Consider the following 17,169-nt stretch of genomic DNA (forward strand, 5'->3'; position numbering starts at 1 on the left):
ATCTGACACTTGTTTCCATGCCACTTTTAAGAGGTTCATGTATTGCTGTGGAACCCAGGGCCAAATTAAACCTTTTTTTAAAGTTCACATCGATATGTTCTATTATCAAAGCAACAGAAAAGGCATATCTATGAAATTTTAGACCAGAATTCATTATCTCATGTATTTGAACAGAGGTATGAAATCTAAAATGTTACTTATCATTTAAATTTATAGGCCTTTTGTCCATATTTGTTGAAATATGTAAACAAAATAAAAACAGATATAATGATTGATCAGATTATTGACACATTTTAGATTTTTTTCCAAAATAATTCATTTTTTGAAATTGAATTTAAGTATGTTGGCTGAGGATCATAACAATGTATATATAGTCAGATTTCCTTTGGTATGAGTTTCTTTCAGATCTTCAAAGTATAATGTCATATTGAAATGCTTTAAGAGACCAATTACACACTAAAATTTTACAGTTACAGGGTTATTTGTGTTTTTACTAGGCATTACCACATTGATTATACTCATAGGGTTTCTCTCCAATATGTGTTTTTATATAGGGTTGTGCAAGGGCTTTACCACACTGTTTAAATTCATAGGGTTCTTGTCAATTATGTGTTCTTTCATGAAATTGAAGAGTGTTGTGATGTACAAAGGCTTTACCACACTGATTAGAATTGTATGGTTTCAATCCAGTATGTGTTCTTTTATGTCTTTGTAGATGAGAGTGATGAGCAAAGGCCTGTAAAACACTGATTACATTCTTATGGTCTCTCCAGTATGTGTTACCTTAAGTACTTGAAGATGACCAGGCTGTGCAAATGCTTACCCACACTGTATATATTCATAGGGTGTCTCTTCCGTATGTGTTCTTTCATGCAACTGAAGAGAATTGTGATGAGCAAAGGCTTTACCACATTGTTTACATTCATAAGTGTCAAAGAGAAAGATGTCAGGAACCAAACATGAAACATGGAATAGTATTAGCCAGGCAAGAGAACAAGTTACAAGACCACTGCCCTTCCCCAGTAAGTAAGTAAGTAAGTAAGTAAGTAAGTAAGACCTGTTGAGTAACCAGAGGCTCCCAAAGATAAGAAGACAATTCACAATCAGGTGTCATGACAACCAAGTGGAAAGAGCCTAGCAACAGAATAAATGGCCCCTTTCCAGTGACCTTAGCTGACATCTTGCAGTTGCACGATCTGCACTTCTCTCATGTACTGCACCCCTTCCACTTGTAGATGACTGGGCTGTGCAAATGCTATCCCACATTGTATACATTCATAGGTTCTCTCTCCCGTATGTGTTCTTTGATGCAACTGAAAAGAATTGTGAAGAGCAAAGGCTTTACCACATTGTTTGTATTCTAGAGTTGCTATCCAGTATGTGTTCTTTCATGTAATCGAAGACCAGTGTGTTGAGTAAAGGCTTGACCACACTGATTACATTCATAGGGTTTCTTTCCAGCATGTGTTCTTTTATGTACTTGGAAATGATCAGACTGTGCAAAGGTTTTACCACATTGTTTACATTCATAGAGTTTCTCTCCAGTATGTGTTCTTTTATGTACTTGAAGATGTCTGGAATGTGCAAAGTCTTTACCACACTGAGTATATTCATACGGTTTCTCTCCAGTATGTGTTCTTTCATGAACTTGAAGATGACCAGGCTGTGCAAAGGTTTTACCACATTGTTTACATTCATAGGTTTTCTCTCCAGTAAGTGTTCTTTTATGTACTTGAAGATGACTGGAACGTGCAAATGCTTTACCACAATGTTTACAATCATAGGGTTTCTCTCCAGTATGTGTTCTTTTGTGTAATTGAAGAGCACAGTATTGAGCAAACACTTTACCACATTGTTTACATTCATAGGGTTTCTCTCCAGAATGTGTTCTTTTATGTACTTGAAGAGAACCGGGATGTGCAAAGACTTTACCACACTGATTACTTTCATAGGGTTTCTCTCCAGCATGTGTTCTTTTATGTACTTGAAGATGACTGCGCTTTGTAAAGTCTTTACCACATTGATAACATTCATAGGGTCTCTCCACTATGTGTCCTTTCATGCATTTGAAGAGTACTCTTTGGAGCAGAGGCTTTACCACACTGATTACATTAATAGGGTTTCTCTCCAGTATGTGTTCTTTTATGTATTTGAAGAGAATTGTGCTGTGCAAAGGCTTTACCACATTGTTTACATTCATAGGGTTTCTCTCCAGTATGTGTTCTTTTATGTATTTGAAGAGAATTGTGATGTGCAAAGGCTTTACCACATTGTTTACATTCATAGGGTTTCTCTCCAGTATGTGTTCTTTTATGTACTTGAAGATGACTGGAATGTGCAAAGGCTTTACCACATTGTTTACATTCATAGGGTTTCTCTCCAGTATGTGTTCTTTTATGTACTTGAAGATGACAGGAACGTACAAAGGCTTTACCACATTGTTTACATTCATAGGGTTTCTCTCCATTATGTGTTCTTTTATGTATTTGAAGAGAATTGTGATGTGCATAGGCTTTACCACATTGTTTACATTCAAAGGGTTTCTCTCCATTATGTGTTCTTTTATGTATTTGAAGATAATTGTGATGGGCAAAGGCTTTACCACATTGCTTACATTGATAGGGTTTCTCTCCAGTATGTGTTCTTTTATGTACTTGAAGATGACTGGAACGTGCAAAGGCTTTACCACATTGTTTACATTCATAGGGTTTCTCTCCAGTATGTGCTCTATTATGTACTTTAAGATATTTGTGCTGTGCAAAGGCTTTACCACATTGTTTACATTCATAGGTTTTCTTTCCAGTATGTGTTCTTTCATGTAATTGAAGAGCACTGTGTTGAGCAAAGGCTTTACCACAATGATTACATTCATAGGGTTTCTCTCCAGTATGTGTTCTTTTATGTACTTGAAGATGACCAGGCTGTGCAAAGGTTTTACCACATTGTTTACCTTCATATGGTTTCTCTCCAATATGTGTCCTTTTGTGCATTTGAAGAGTACTGTTTTGAGCAAAGACTTTGCCACACTGATTACATTCATAGGGTTTCTCTCCAGTATGTGTCCTTTTATGTACTTGAAGATGATTGGGGTTTGTAAAGGCTTTACCACATTGATTACATTCATAGGGTTTCTCTCCAGAATGTTTTCTTCTATGTATTTGTAGAATTTTACATTGAGTAAAGGCTTTGCCACTTTGATTACACCCATTAGGTTTTTTAAGGTTATGTGTAGTTTCATGCCTGTGAAGATGACTGTGTTGTCCAAAGGTTTTACCACAATGATTATATTCACAGGATTTCTCTCCTGTAAGTGGTCGTTCATGCCTTTGAGGATGACTGTGACATACAAAGACTTTACCACACTCAGTATATTCACGTGCTTTCTCTGTAGTATGACTTCTTTTATGCCTGCAAGAACAATTGAAACATTTAAAAACTTTATCACATTCATTGCATTGCTGAGTCTTTATATCTGCAAGAATTAATTTTACAATTTGGTCTAAACATAAAGAGAAAAGAGGTCTTAAGGTTTTAACATGTTATTTACACTCATGTTCATCCCCTGCATTAAGGATGGCTTTGCATATTTGAACATGCCTGTGATGATAAGAGCCTTAATTACTGGCTCATATTTATGGCATCATTTTTCTTTGAGGTTTTTCACATATTTAAAGAGAATTGGAATTTGGACATTTACCTCATTTATTCCATTGATAAAGTTTCCTATACTGTAAGTCCTGCTACATGTTCATCGTTAACCAGGACAAACAGAAGCATTTAAACAGTTTTAGTACTCATAGGGCATTTTTGTGGTGTGCTTGTTGAACTATTCTGAATGAAGTTGGAAACCTTGTTGTTGGTAAACTTGAATCACATTCAACAAGTTATATTCAACATTGAACTATGATATATCTTCTAATTGTTCTGAGATTGAAAGATGTACATTGCTTCTTTCCATATTCTTATGTTCATAGAGCTGGTATCATGAGTGACATATGATATAACAAATAAAGAAAGATTAAAAACAATAATATTTTCACATTTCATTTACAGTTGGACGTTCTGTTCCTCATCAACATGTGGTATAGGGAATAATGTTTCTCTACAAACCCACCCCCCTAACTCTTGTATCTAACTACCCATCTAACTAAAATTAGCAAGACAGAACAACTATATAATTAACTATATTATAGACTATTTGCTTATTTCAAGGTTGTACATATATTCTTATCACATATTTAATGAGTATAATTTTATTATATAAATGCTATGAAACTAAATGGATTGTCAGTTGTACAGCATAGCTTTGATGAAGCTATTATTCAAATGTTGATTTCTGTTAAGCCATTGATTTTTGTGTTCCTTCTTAAAAGAATCACTTGCAAACACAATTCACTTTTCTGCCATTGAGGTACATGTGTTTATGAGCATTTATTGATCAACAATGTATTTTAAGCTGTGATTATTTACACTGCTTCATCTAATTAAAACTTCCAGATAAATTATATATATCCAGAAGCCCATTTCTATCAGCTTTCACAAGAAAATTACCTTCCATGTTTTTGAGAACTTTGACAATGTTCTTCAACTTTAAGATCTTCCCAATTGTAGCCTAAGATATAGGAGAAGAATCATATATGAATTATTACAAGAAACTGAAAATTTTACATTAATATCTTCAGATATTCTCAGAATGAAATCTGACTTATTCAGCTCATTCTTTCACATTCTCAATCAGAATTGTAGAAGAGCATCAATAATCAATCAATAGGCATCCCCTTCTTTAAAATATGAAGGAAAATTTACAGTATTACCTATAGCAATGAGGTTCATATAGGTCTCCAGCATCACATCTTTGTAGAGATTCTTCTGTGAAGGATCCATCAATGCCCACTCTTCCTGAGTGATGTTGACATGCACATCATTATAGGTCACTGCATTCTAAAATATGCCATACATAAATGTGCATCCAGATGTATAAAACAAAAAGCATGATATAACATTGTAAATGTGTGCTTCTTTGACAATATAGCCACACAATTCTGGTGACTGCCACACATATTTTATGACTCAGACATTACAATGAAATCATCAAGTTACTTCACAAACAAACTCAATAGGAGGTTTACAACAATTATTTATGAATGCTTGGAATTGGATATCGTCTTGCAAGGGAAATTCCTATTAACAGAGTTAGAGAGACAAGAAAAGACTTCAACAGTACTGAGCACATATCAAAGAAATTGCATGAACCATTACTAAATACAACAAAAATTTGTAAGCTGAGTGTAATGGCTCATGCCTTTAATCCCAGAACTTAGAAGGTAGAAGCATATATATGTGCTTCTGAGTTGAAAGTTAGCCTAGTCTATGTAATCAGTTATAGGACAACAAAAAAGTAAATATTAAGAACCCATCTGCACTTTAAACTTGTATCAAACAAACAAAAAGATAAGATGAACTCAGAGATTGTTTTACTGAAGTTCCTAAAAAGAGTTAGGCATTCACTCTAGTTCTGTATTCAACTTCTAAAAATCTGAATTGCTCCAGTTCACATTGTACTTTCATAAATCTTACAAAATGGCTGTGCATTTAAACAGTTACAAATAGAAAGACGATAACATTTGAAATATCATTATTGGTCATAAATAATCAGTACAGGAAGAAGAGATGGCTGAGAAGTTAAGAGCTCTTACTGGTCTTGTATATAGAGGGGATCATTTGCCAGAATTTATATTGTGGAATCACAAAACTGTTCATTGTTCCAAGCTTGTGGGTTCTAAGATTCCTTTGGACTACAGTGAGGACCAGGCATATGTGTGGTGCATATCCATTTATACAGAAAAAAGAATCATATTCATTAATAAACATCAAAAGAAAAACAACTAGCAAGAAGAATGCAACACTCTTGTGATCTAATGCCTCAGAAGGCACAGGCACTATTACTATCATGAATACTGCATCCTAGAAGAGAATGATATCCTCTGCTGAATTTCAAATTTCAAGATGGTGGGTAAAGCTCAGCAAAACAACATATGCTTGACATGTACAAAAACATATACTCTAGGCCCAAACAATATATATATATACAGCTGGAATGTTGGCCAACCTTTAATCTCAGCATGTGGGAGCAAATGTCAGGTGAATCTCTGAGTTGGAGGCCAACCTGGTTTACACAGCTACATTTAGTATAGTCAGGGCTACTCAGAAAAAGTTTGTCTTCAGGAACAAAAATAAAAGCTACAAAATTAAAAAAAAATCAGGGTAGCAAAATGGCTTAGCATTGGCTATCAATTTTTTCAATTGTATCTTATCTGATTTAGTGACACTATGCTGACTCGTTTGTGGTGAAGTCATGACAGCCCAAGAAGGAAGCTGGCTGATTCATTTCACCCACAGTTTAGTAGAAATACAGAAAAGGAAATGGGTTGAGGCCATCACAACCACCAATGAGATATTTCCTTTTTTGTTTTTTTAATTTATTATATTTGTGTTTTAATTTTATATATCAGCCATTGGTTCCCCTATCCTCCCCTTCCCTCCACCGCCCCAACTTCTCCCCACCCCCTCCCCTCCATTCCCATCTCCTCCAGGGCCAAGATTCCCTTGGTGATTCATTTAAACATGGTGGATTCAGTACAGGCAACTCCAGTACCATCCTGCCAGGCTGAGCAAAGTGTCCAGGTTCCTCCTCCTGAAATATCCACTAGCAACCAAAAGAAAGAAGCTGGCTGATTCATTTCAACCACAATTTAGTAGAAACACAGAAAAGGAAATGGGTTGAGGGCATGACAACCACCAATGACATATTTCATCCAGGGGAATTCTTCCTTCTGAAGGATCCACTAGCTACCCAAAAAAAGTCATCAAGGAGAGAAACATGTTCAAATACCTCATGCTATCAGGGAGCTTTACATTCAGTTGACTAGATTCTGACCCAGGTCATTTTAGGTTCAGGATCATCCATGAAAAAATGCATTTAGTCATTTCGCTGATGCTCATAGTCTGCAACAGCCCCTACACTGTTCAAATACACAAAATTTCTTTTGACACTCAAGAGGGCTTAGATTTCTATCTCACCACAACTTCCCATTCATCTCTCTCTTTGGTTACTTCTACTCCATTTATGCAGCTAGTTCTCCATGAAAGGTGACTCATAGCCTAAGTATCTCAACATCTTATAGTCTCAAAATACAACCCAAATGATAGATGTTCTTAAAAAGAAATGAATAAATCTCTTAAATAAAATTATGAAAGCACAAACAATTGGAGCAAAGAAATAAAGAAATCAAATAAAGCCAAGAAAAAACAAATGTTGAAGGAAACAAAAAATCTGTTTTAGACCTCAAATGAAAACAGAAACATTAAAGAAAACAGAAACTGAGGTTATTACACAAATGAAAAATGTAGGACAAAAAACAGGAAGTACAGAGACAAGTTTCACCAATAAAATAGAGACATAGAAGAAGGAATATCAGGCACTAGGGATACAATAGAAGAAATAGACACAACAGTCAAAGATAATGTTCAATAAAGAAATTTCTTGACACAAAACAACCAGGTAATCTGGGAAGATATGTTTCAGGGACTATGTGGGTCCAGCTCTCAATAGCCCTATCCCAGGGTTCCAGAAAAAGTGTATAACCAGTGGGTAATTTAATCTTTTCATGACAGGAAATGAATCTACATACACTAAACTTTTTATTCCATACACCTTATTCTTCTGAGTCAGTTTCTTTGTCTAAACTCTTATTCTGCACTCTTATCTAGCATCTTTCTTACCTGATTCATTTCTGCATTTATCTTCTTACACCTCTAAGTTCTATCTTAATTCTCTCATCTCAGTTCTGCCCCATCAAGGTTCTCATCCATCTAGTTCTTTTCCATATTAGCTCCTCTCCCATCTCCTTCCTTCTCATCTTGTTCTTCCTTATCTGTCATCTTCCATCTTGTTGCTCTAGTACTCTCTTCTAGCCCTTCAATCTAAAGCTGAGAAAGAATTGGCCTTGGTAGAAAAAAAAGTACATGAAGGACATGTAGATCGTATTGATCCAAAGCTGGATTGCATTTTGGTTATTTTACCTTCTAGGCATTCTCCTACAGGAATATTAATGCAGAGAGAAGATATTATATTGGAATGGATATTTTTATCAAATAAACCAAATAAAAAATTAAAAACTTATGTGGAAAAAATCTCTGACTTAATTTTGAAAGGAAAATTGAGACTTCGTCGATTAGCAGGAATAGACCCAGCAGAAATTGTTGTACCTTTAACTAAAGAGGACATAGAAAAATTATGGACAGAAAGTGAACCTTGGCAAAGAGCTTGCAGTAATTTTTTGGGAGAAATTAACAGCAAATATCCTAAAAGCAATAGAATTGATCTTATAAAGAGAGCTGATTGGATCTTGCCTCGAATTGTACGTGAAAAACCCATATCTGGAGTTCGGACATTTTATACAGATGCCAACAAACAAGGAAAGGCAGGTTACAAATCAGAAAATTTAAGTAAAGTGGTTCAAAGTCCTTATAATTCAGTTCAAAAATCAGAATTGTATGCTATTCTGTTGGTATTAATGGATTTTTCAGAACCTCTCAATATAGTTACTGACTCTCAGTATGCTGAAAGAGTGGTATTACATATTGAGACTGCAGAATTTATCCCTGATGCTTCAGAATTAACTTCACTATTTATTCAATTACAAGATACAATCAGGGAATGGAGTCATCCTTTATATATAACTCACATCCGATCCCATACTGGTCTGCCAGGCCCTCTAGCACAAGGTAATGATGAGATTGATAAATTATTGATAGGAAATGTGCTGGAGGCCTCAGAATTTCATAAGAAACATCATGTCAATAGTAAAGGTTTAAAAAAGGATTTTTCCATAACCTGGCAACAAGCCAAGGAAATTGTAAAGAAATGTCCTACTTGTTCCTTCTACAATCAGACACCATTACCAGCAGGATGTAACCCAAAGGGTACTCAGAGGAATGAAATCTGGCAGATGGATGTGTTTCACTTTGCAGAATTTGGAAAATTGAAATATGTACACCATACTATCGATACTTATTCAGGATTTCAATGGGCAACTGCTTTGAGTTCTGAAAAAGCTGATTCTGTAATCACTCATTTGCTAGAAATTATGGCCATCATGGGTATACCTGCACAAATTAAAACTGACAATGCTCCAGCATATGTCTCTATTAAAATGAAACAGTTTTTTGCTTATTATACTATAAAGCATATTACAGGTATACCACATAATCCTACAGGCCAAGCAGTTATAGAAAGATCCAACAGAACTCTAAAGGACATGATAAATAAACAGAAAGGGGTAACAAAAACCCCCAGAAATAGACTGCACAATGCTCTATTAACTTTGAATTTTCTCAATGCTAATGAGAAAGGAACAACAGCTGCAGAGAGACATTGGTTAATAGAAAAAACAACAGAATTAAATCAGCCTATATACTTCAAGGATGTGCTGACCTCAGAATGGAAACCAGGGTATGTGTTACATTGGGGACGAGGTTTTGCTTTTGTTTCTGCAGGAGAAGATAAGCTGTGGGTACCATCAAAACTGATAAAGGTTCGATTTGAACAAGAGAGACCTCTTAATTAGAAGAGGTGATAGTTCATCAACCAACATGACCATCCAGTTTAAACTCACTTATACCATTAATACATGCCTTTTCATTTAATCAGATGTAACTTGCCAAAAGGGGACCTCCCCAAAATTAGTCTTGGGGAAGGGTTTTTGTTTTTGTCTTTTAGGAGAATGAAGGCTAAGGAATCTGAGGAACACTGGACAAATGAGACAACTGAAGAAAAAGGACAAATCATCTGTCCCAGGAAAAAGAGTAAAATGGCCTATTGGTATATCATCTACAAAATTTCATAAATCTTCCTAAATGTTTGTTTCTGCTCTTCTCTAAAAAATTAATACTCTTAGTCTTCTTGTAGTCCCAGTTCAATTAAAGCTTCAAGCTGATTTTGGAGTTGGAGAATGGCTCTCTCCTCCTTTAAACTCAAGCATGTTATTAAAAGGAAAATGAAAACTCCCTGTATCATACCAGAAGAAAGAGCCATTTTCTGACAAGGGACAGGAGAAAAACCAAATTAATTAAGGGACTATTCTATTACTAATCTCAATTCTTTGATTCTATTCTGATTCTTTAAACTTTTCTTAAAGTATGAATTTTATATCAAAATTTACAAGATATATATATTTTAAACTTTGTTAAGATAATAATGGTCATATAGAGTACTAATTAATTCTAGAGAAAAGGCTTCGATTAGCTGCCTATACATGTCTTTGTGTTCGAGTCTCTTTTCAGTTTTCTGCAGGAAATCATGGCCAGGCCTAACATCAGATGAAATCTCCAGGAAGAAGATGGGGCCCCACCACGACAATTCCACAAGGAAAATAATATCACTAAGCTGACAAACATCATCTACAGATCAGCTTTGGACTACAAAGTGCTTAGAGCAATTCTGAGATGGCTAGCTGAGATGATCCAGTTTCAAAGACTACTTGAATAAGGACTTGAGATAAACCCTGAACTTTGGCATTATGGATAACAAAGAATATAGTTATCTTTCCTAGAATTTGTCAATTAACCCAAAATTTTTCTTTTCAGAATAAAGATAACTTCGCCCATACCCAGCAGGAAGCAATTTTAAGAATTCAACGCCCACATTCCCAAAGGGGTGGTGTGGGGTGGGTGGTTTTTTTGGTCTTTTTATGGGTATTGGGTCTGGGATAGTTTTCATTGTTTAGGAGGGTTGGTTACAAGTTGTTGTTAAGGGTTAGGAAAAGGGCTAGGCAAAAGGTGCTTGTTAAAAAAAAAAAAAAAGAAAAAGACAATTACTAGTTTTAAATACTTTACATTCAATTGGATTGTTTTATATTGTATACAAATTATTATTGAGATTGAGATTGTTAGAATATACCATACACGTATTTCTAATCTTGTTCGAGATATTGTATTTATACCATTCATTTAACAATGTAATGCAATTTGCTAATCCTTGAATGTTAGTATTACCAACTATTAGGATATATAGAAATGAAAATTAGTGGTTAGACATTACAATTGAACTTGTAGTCATATTAGGTGTGTTTTCAAGATCAAACAGATATATTTTAGATAGACAGGTCATCTTCAAACCCTTCAGAGATCTACAGAATATGGCATTTAAAATGTTTTAATAACTTAAGAATTTTTCTTTTTTGCTATGACTATGAGACATGACGGCTCCTGGCAGTACCAATCTACTTCAGAGAAAATATGGGCATTGAAGAAACTGCATATGGAGCTAACTTTCATTGTGGCAAAAGTTAGCCACTGGACAACAAAGTATCCTCGAATCAACTGCTGACAAACAGGACAGACAGGACATGAAACCAAGGACTACCAATTCTTGCCAAAACAAGTGTGGTTGTGGCTTTAACAAAAGGCATCTTCTGAAGCCAGGACAATATGGCACCATCCCTGAAGTGAGTGACCTTTGCAATCTGTAAAAGGTACCGTGCCCTTTCTTCGAAGGCAGCTGAACAGGGAGTGGGCCAATGGCTTCTGATGTGCAATGGAACAGCAGATGAAACAGTTATTCTTGAAGAATAACTAAGCTCACCCCTCTCAATAGTAGACTGGCATTTAATAGAGGGATGTGGAGAAGAACAGGATGTCAAGATGAAGCCACATATACACAGCCAAGAAAAATGGACAGCTGAATTGAAAAAAAAAATCAATAATTTCCAGAATTTAAAATCCTGAATCATGACATGACACTAATGGAATTCAGGTGTTTCTGGTACATGGACTGCTCTCACCAAATGTGAGGTCAAACTGTTGACCTTGTATACATCCTAGTTCACAAAAGAGTCTGTCAGATACGCTAAGCCTGTAGGCTGAAGATGATGCCCCAACACTGCGGAGAAACCTCAGGTGACTGTCCAGGCAGCTGGCTGTTTCTGTCAACTCACATTTTTTTTGGAAGCTGCTTGCATGCACTTCTTGTTTTTATTTTTATTAGGTAGTATTATTTCCTTCTTGGGTCTCTGAGGGAGTTGAAGATCAGTTAGTTATAGTTATAATTATCTTTGTTAAGGATTTCAGAAAAACTCACTAAGAGCTGTAAGTGTATAAATTTGAAAGACGTTATAAGACAGTTCTGTTAGCTATATAAGTTAGGATAAAAAGTGAATCAGGTACATTCTGGACTTACCAAAATAGGATAGATAATGGAATTATTTTCTCTGAATTTGTCAAATACAAATGGACTAGACATTGTTTAGGTATTTATTGTTTGTATATATGGTATATATAGTTATTGTACTTTTGTATATAGTTTTTCTTATATTAGTTATAACTTTTTCCTTTTTTTTTTATTAAAATAGAAAAGGGGAAATATAGTGATAATTTTATTTGTATTGAAATGTGATTTTATTTGTATGTCAATAAAGTTGCCTTGAGGTCAGAGCAAGCCAGAGCAGAAGCTGAGCTGTAGTGGGGTGCTGTGGATATCGCTCTGTGTAAATAAAGTTCTGATTGGCTAGTGGTCAGGCAGGAAGTATAGGCAGGACAAGAGAGAAGAGAATTCTGGGATGTAGAAGGCTGGGGAGAAACACCGCCAGCCGCCGCCATGAGAAGCAACATGTAAAGACACTGGTAAGCCACACGCCATGTGGCAAAGTATAGATTAACAGAAATGGGTTAATTTAAGATAGAAAAGGTAGATAACAAGCAGCCTGCCACGGCCATACAGTTTATAAGCAATATAAGTTTCTGTGTGCTTTCTTGGTTGGGTCTGAGCGACTGTGGGACAGGCGGGTAAGAGAGATTTGTCCTGACTGTGGGCCAGGCAGGAAAACTCAAACTACAAATGGTGCCCAATGTGTTGGCAAGAATTTCCACCTAAAATCTGAGAAAAAAGATTCTAAGACGGAGCTAAAAACAGCTTCCTAGTTGTTTCCCTCAAGTTAGCGGCAGCCTGCCGGTTTGACCTACTATGGCGGGTTTCTGGCTTGTGCATCTGACCTGCAGTGTGGCGGGAATGAGGAGTCTACAAGCAACACTTTGCTCTGCTGCATGGTGGATTTAGCCTTTGTGAGTTAAAAAAACAAAAACAAAAACAAAAAAGGGTTTCTGGGCTATGCACAGCTTTGATAGAACTCCTTCTGATAGTTGATGGTACACATGGCTCCAGACCCAGACCCCGAGCTGGCGGTAAACTGTACCACCAACATGTTGGGAAGCTGAGGTGGGCGGAGCCAGCAGCCACAGTGGTGTTTCAGTCTTACAAAGATGGATATTACACAGAGAATCTGGTTTGTCTTGTCTTTGGGATTTTTAACTACAGAAAAGATTTGATCGTAAAAGCTGTTGAGGTTAAACAAATATGTAAATTTTAAAGGTACCTTGACTTCAAAATTTGGATATAAGGATATGTTGCTTTGGAAAAGAGTCTCTGCTTTTGTTTCCACAGAAAGCCAGAGGCTGTGGATTTGTTCCAAACTAAGATATATCAGGTTTGATCAGCCATGACCACCTGAAAGGTCTCCAATGACACCATGGCCCAGATGATCTGACATCCAGAATGGTTTCAAGGCAACTGGCTCAGAGGTTCACCCTAATGGACTACTCTATAATCCTAAAATTTTCTTTGTATCCCCATAAGATACAGCGCCCCCCTCCAGCAGGAAGTAGTAAGAGAAACTACGCCCACATTCCCAAAATTTTCAAGCTGGCTTTGGAGATGGAATTGGCTCACTCCTTCTCTAAACCCAGACATATTGCTAAAAGAAAAGGTTAGATTCTTGTGTCCCAAATCAGAAGAGCCCTCTGGTGTGGGACAGAGAAAAACCAATATTTTCCTTTAAAGCAGGTTGATTATAAATGAGATCTCTTTCTAAAGAAGAAAGGGGGATATGATATAGATATAATAGGATGAAAGGGTAGATTAGGGAACCTACTTCTAAAGAGCAACAACTTGTTTAAAATGTTTTACATTGGTTTAGACTTTAGTCTATTGATACAAACTTAAAGTTAATTTTGTTATACTGTGTGCATATTTCTACTCATGTTTAAGGTATTATGTTTGTATAGCTCATTTTAAATGGTAATGGATAATTAAAAATAGATTAATAATTAGTCATCTATGATAATCATACTCGTAGCCATGTTACTTAAGTCTTCTACATATACATAGAGATATTTCAGATAGGTAATCTTCAAATACTTCAAAGACCTACAGAATATGGCATTTAAAATATTTTAAAAATTTAGACTTTCTGGACAGTGAGACATGTCTGCTCCTGGCAGCACTAATTTTACTTCAGAGAGGAGGATGGGCATTGAAGACACTTCATATGGAGTTTATCTTCACCTTGGCAAAAATAGCCATTTGGACAAGAAAGTGTTCTTGCCTGGACTGCTTGATCGACTGGACATGCAGGACCCATAGAAAGGTGACCACTGAACTTTGCTTGACAAAATGGTCCTTCAGGTTCCTGCTTTGCAGAGGAAACTGCCAGACATTCTACAGGACACTGAGAGAAGTGACCAAGAGACTCTAGCCCTGTGGGCTGAAGACAGATGCCCCAACTTTACAAAGGAACATTAGGTGACTGTCCAGGCTGCCAGCTGTCTCTGTCTGCCCTGCAAGACTCCCGAAAAGTTGCTTGCATCCTTCTCCCGGTTCTCAGGTAATATTATATCCTTCTGAGGTCTTTGATGTGGTGGCTTTCAAACTCTCCATTGAGAAATCAGGTATTCTGATGGGTTTGCCATTATAAGTCACTTGGCCTTTTTCCTTTGCTGCTCTCAATATTCTTTTTTTTTTTTTAATTTTGTACGTTTAGTTGTTTAATTATTATGTGGCAACAGGGATTTTTGGGGGCCTAGTCTTGTGTTCTATAGGCTTTTTTTATCTACATAGACATATCCTTCTTTATGTTTTAAAAGCTTTTTTCTATGATCTGTTCAATATATTTTCTGTCGCTTTGAGTTGGTATTGTTCTCTTTCCTCTATACCTATATTTGTTTGTTTGGTTTTTTCACGGTGGCCCAAAATTTTTGGACATTTTTTGGTATAAAAATTTTTGGCATAGGTATTTTCTTTGATTAAGAATCCATTTCCTCTACTGTATGCTCTACCACAGAGATCTTCTTTCTATATCTCATATTCCTTTGTTTAATCTTGCATCTGGTTTTCCTGTTCATTTACTCAGATTTTCTATTTCCAGCATTCCCTCTGTTTGTATCTTTTCCTTTTTTCTAGTTCCTCTTTCAGGCCTTGGACTGTTTCCCTCATCTGTTTCATTGCTTCATCATGGTTTCCTTTCAGGCATTTATTACTTTCTCTGCTTTATTTGTCTTTTCTTCTAATTTTATTTTAAAGTGTTCTTCTCATTTTTGTTTGACATTTTATGTTCCTTATTGATTTCCTGCCACTTTTTGTTTGTCTTTTCCTCAATTTCACTTTTGATTTCTTCTTTAAAAGCCTCTAGCATCTGCATGATGTTATACTTGAGGTTGCTTTCTTCTACTTCTTCCATTTTGTTATGTTCAAGCCTTGCTATTGGAGGAGGGTTACGTTCTGTTGATGCTGTATTTCTCATTATTTTGTTGTATGTACTTCTGCCTTGATGTCTGCCCATCTCCTGTGGATTCATTTTTGGTCTTATCAGCAACTTGGTCCAGTCGTAACTGACAGATTAAGTGTTTCAGTAATCCTCACTTGGTCCAATGAGAGGTGGCAGATTCTGCTTCTCAGAAAGCGACTGTTGGCCTAATCAGGGCTCTCAGATTCCCATTCTCCTGAATTTACTCTTTGTCCAATACTGACACTTTGTACAATGAGAGCTCTCTCTTCTTCTGGGCCAGTGTGTGCCAGATTTTTGAAGTGTTTGAAGATTACTAGTCTACCTGAAATATATGTATGTATACCTAGAAAACTTCACATGACTATAAGTTTAACTATCATAGGAGACTAATTGATCTGTATTCTTTAATTATCCATTACAATCTAAATGAGTTGCATAAACATAAAACCTGAAATGAGAGTAGAAATATATTTCATACAGAATAACAAAATTAACTTTAAGTTTGTATCAATAGACTAAAATCTATACCAATGTAAGACATTTTAAACAAGTTGTTGCGTTTTAAAATTAAGTTCATTAATCTTGCCCTTTTATCTTATTACATCTGTATTGTATGTCCTTTTTTTTTAGAAAGAGATCACAATTTATTATCAACCTGATTTAATAACACTATTGTTTTTTCTGTCCCACATCAGAGGGCTATTTTGATTTGACTCAAGAATCACTTAACCCCCTTTTTTGGGCAATATTTCTGTCTGGGTTTAGAGAAAGAGTGAGCCAATTCCATCTCCAAAGGGAGGTTGATAATTTTGGGAAATTGGGCATAGTTTCTCTTACTGTTTACTGCTGGAGGGGGGCATTGTTTCTTATGGGGACACAAAGAAAATTTTAGGATTTTGGAGTAGTCTGTCAGGGTAAACCTCTGAGTCAGTTGCCTTGAATCTATTCTGGATGTTGGATCATCTGGGCCATTGTGTTATCAGAGACCTTTTAGGTGGTCTTGGCTGTAGATGTAACCGGCTTGTTAAATAAGAAACACAGAACCGATTGCAGAGTTAAAAACCACAAGGTCAGAGCAAGAGCGGAAAACCTTACCCTTCACTGCTTCTGCAGTTCTTCCTCTCTGCAAGAGACTACTTCTGTGCGTCCTGTCTATTTAAAGACTTTCTGTTCTGTTTTCTCATTGGTTGTAAACCCAGCCACATGACCTCCTTGTCACTGCCTGTTTGTACAGACCTCCAGTCTTCTATGGTTGGTATTGAGATTAAAGGCGTGTGTCTGCCATGCTGGCTGTGTCCTTGAACACACAGAGATCTGCCTAGCTCTGCCTCCCAAGTGCTGGGTTTAAAGGCGTGCCCCACAGTAGTTTGAGTTTTCCTGCCTGGCCCACAGTCAGGACAAATCTCTCTTACCCGCCAGTCCCACAGTCGCTCAGACCCAACCAAGAAAGCACACAGAAACTTATATTGCTTATAAACTGTATGGCCGTGGCAGGCTGCTTGTTATCTACCTTCCTATCTTAAATTAACCCATTTCTGTTAATCTATACTTT

General features: G+C 36.3%; 1 protein-coding gene across 1 annotated transcript; it reads right to left on the bottom strand.

Moving 5' to 3' along the window:
• Positions 1 to 2,678: 2,678 nt before the first annotated feature.
• On the bottom strand, positions 2,679 to 7,791 carry LOC118576053 (zinc finger protein 101-like; the record flags this gene model as incomplete). Its single annotated transcript, XM_036176459.1, has 4 exons — positions 7,783 to 7,791; positions 4,815 to 4,941; positions 3,281 to 3,408; positions 2,679 to 2,776 (listed from the first exon to the last, which is right to left on the bottom strand). Coding segments are annotated over exons 1-4 (362 nt in total), but the record flags the coding sequence as incomplete, so codon positions are not given.
• Positions 7,792 to 17,169: the final 9,378 nt, after the last annotated feature.

This window comes from Onychomys torridus, unplaced genomic scaffold (genome assembly GCF_903995425.1).
Source record: "Onychomys torridus unplaced genomic scaffold, mOncTor1.1, whole genome shotgun sequence".
Taxonomy (NCBI): domain Eukaryota; kingdom Metazoa; phylum Chordata; class Mammalia; order Rodentia; family Cricetidae; genus Onychomys; species Onychomys torridus.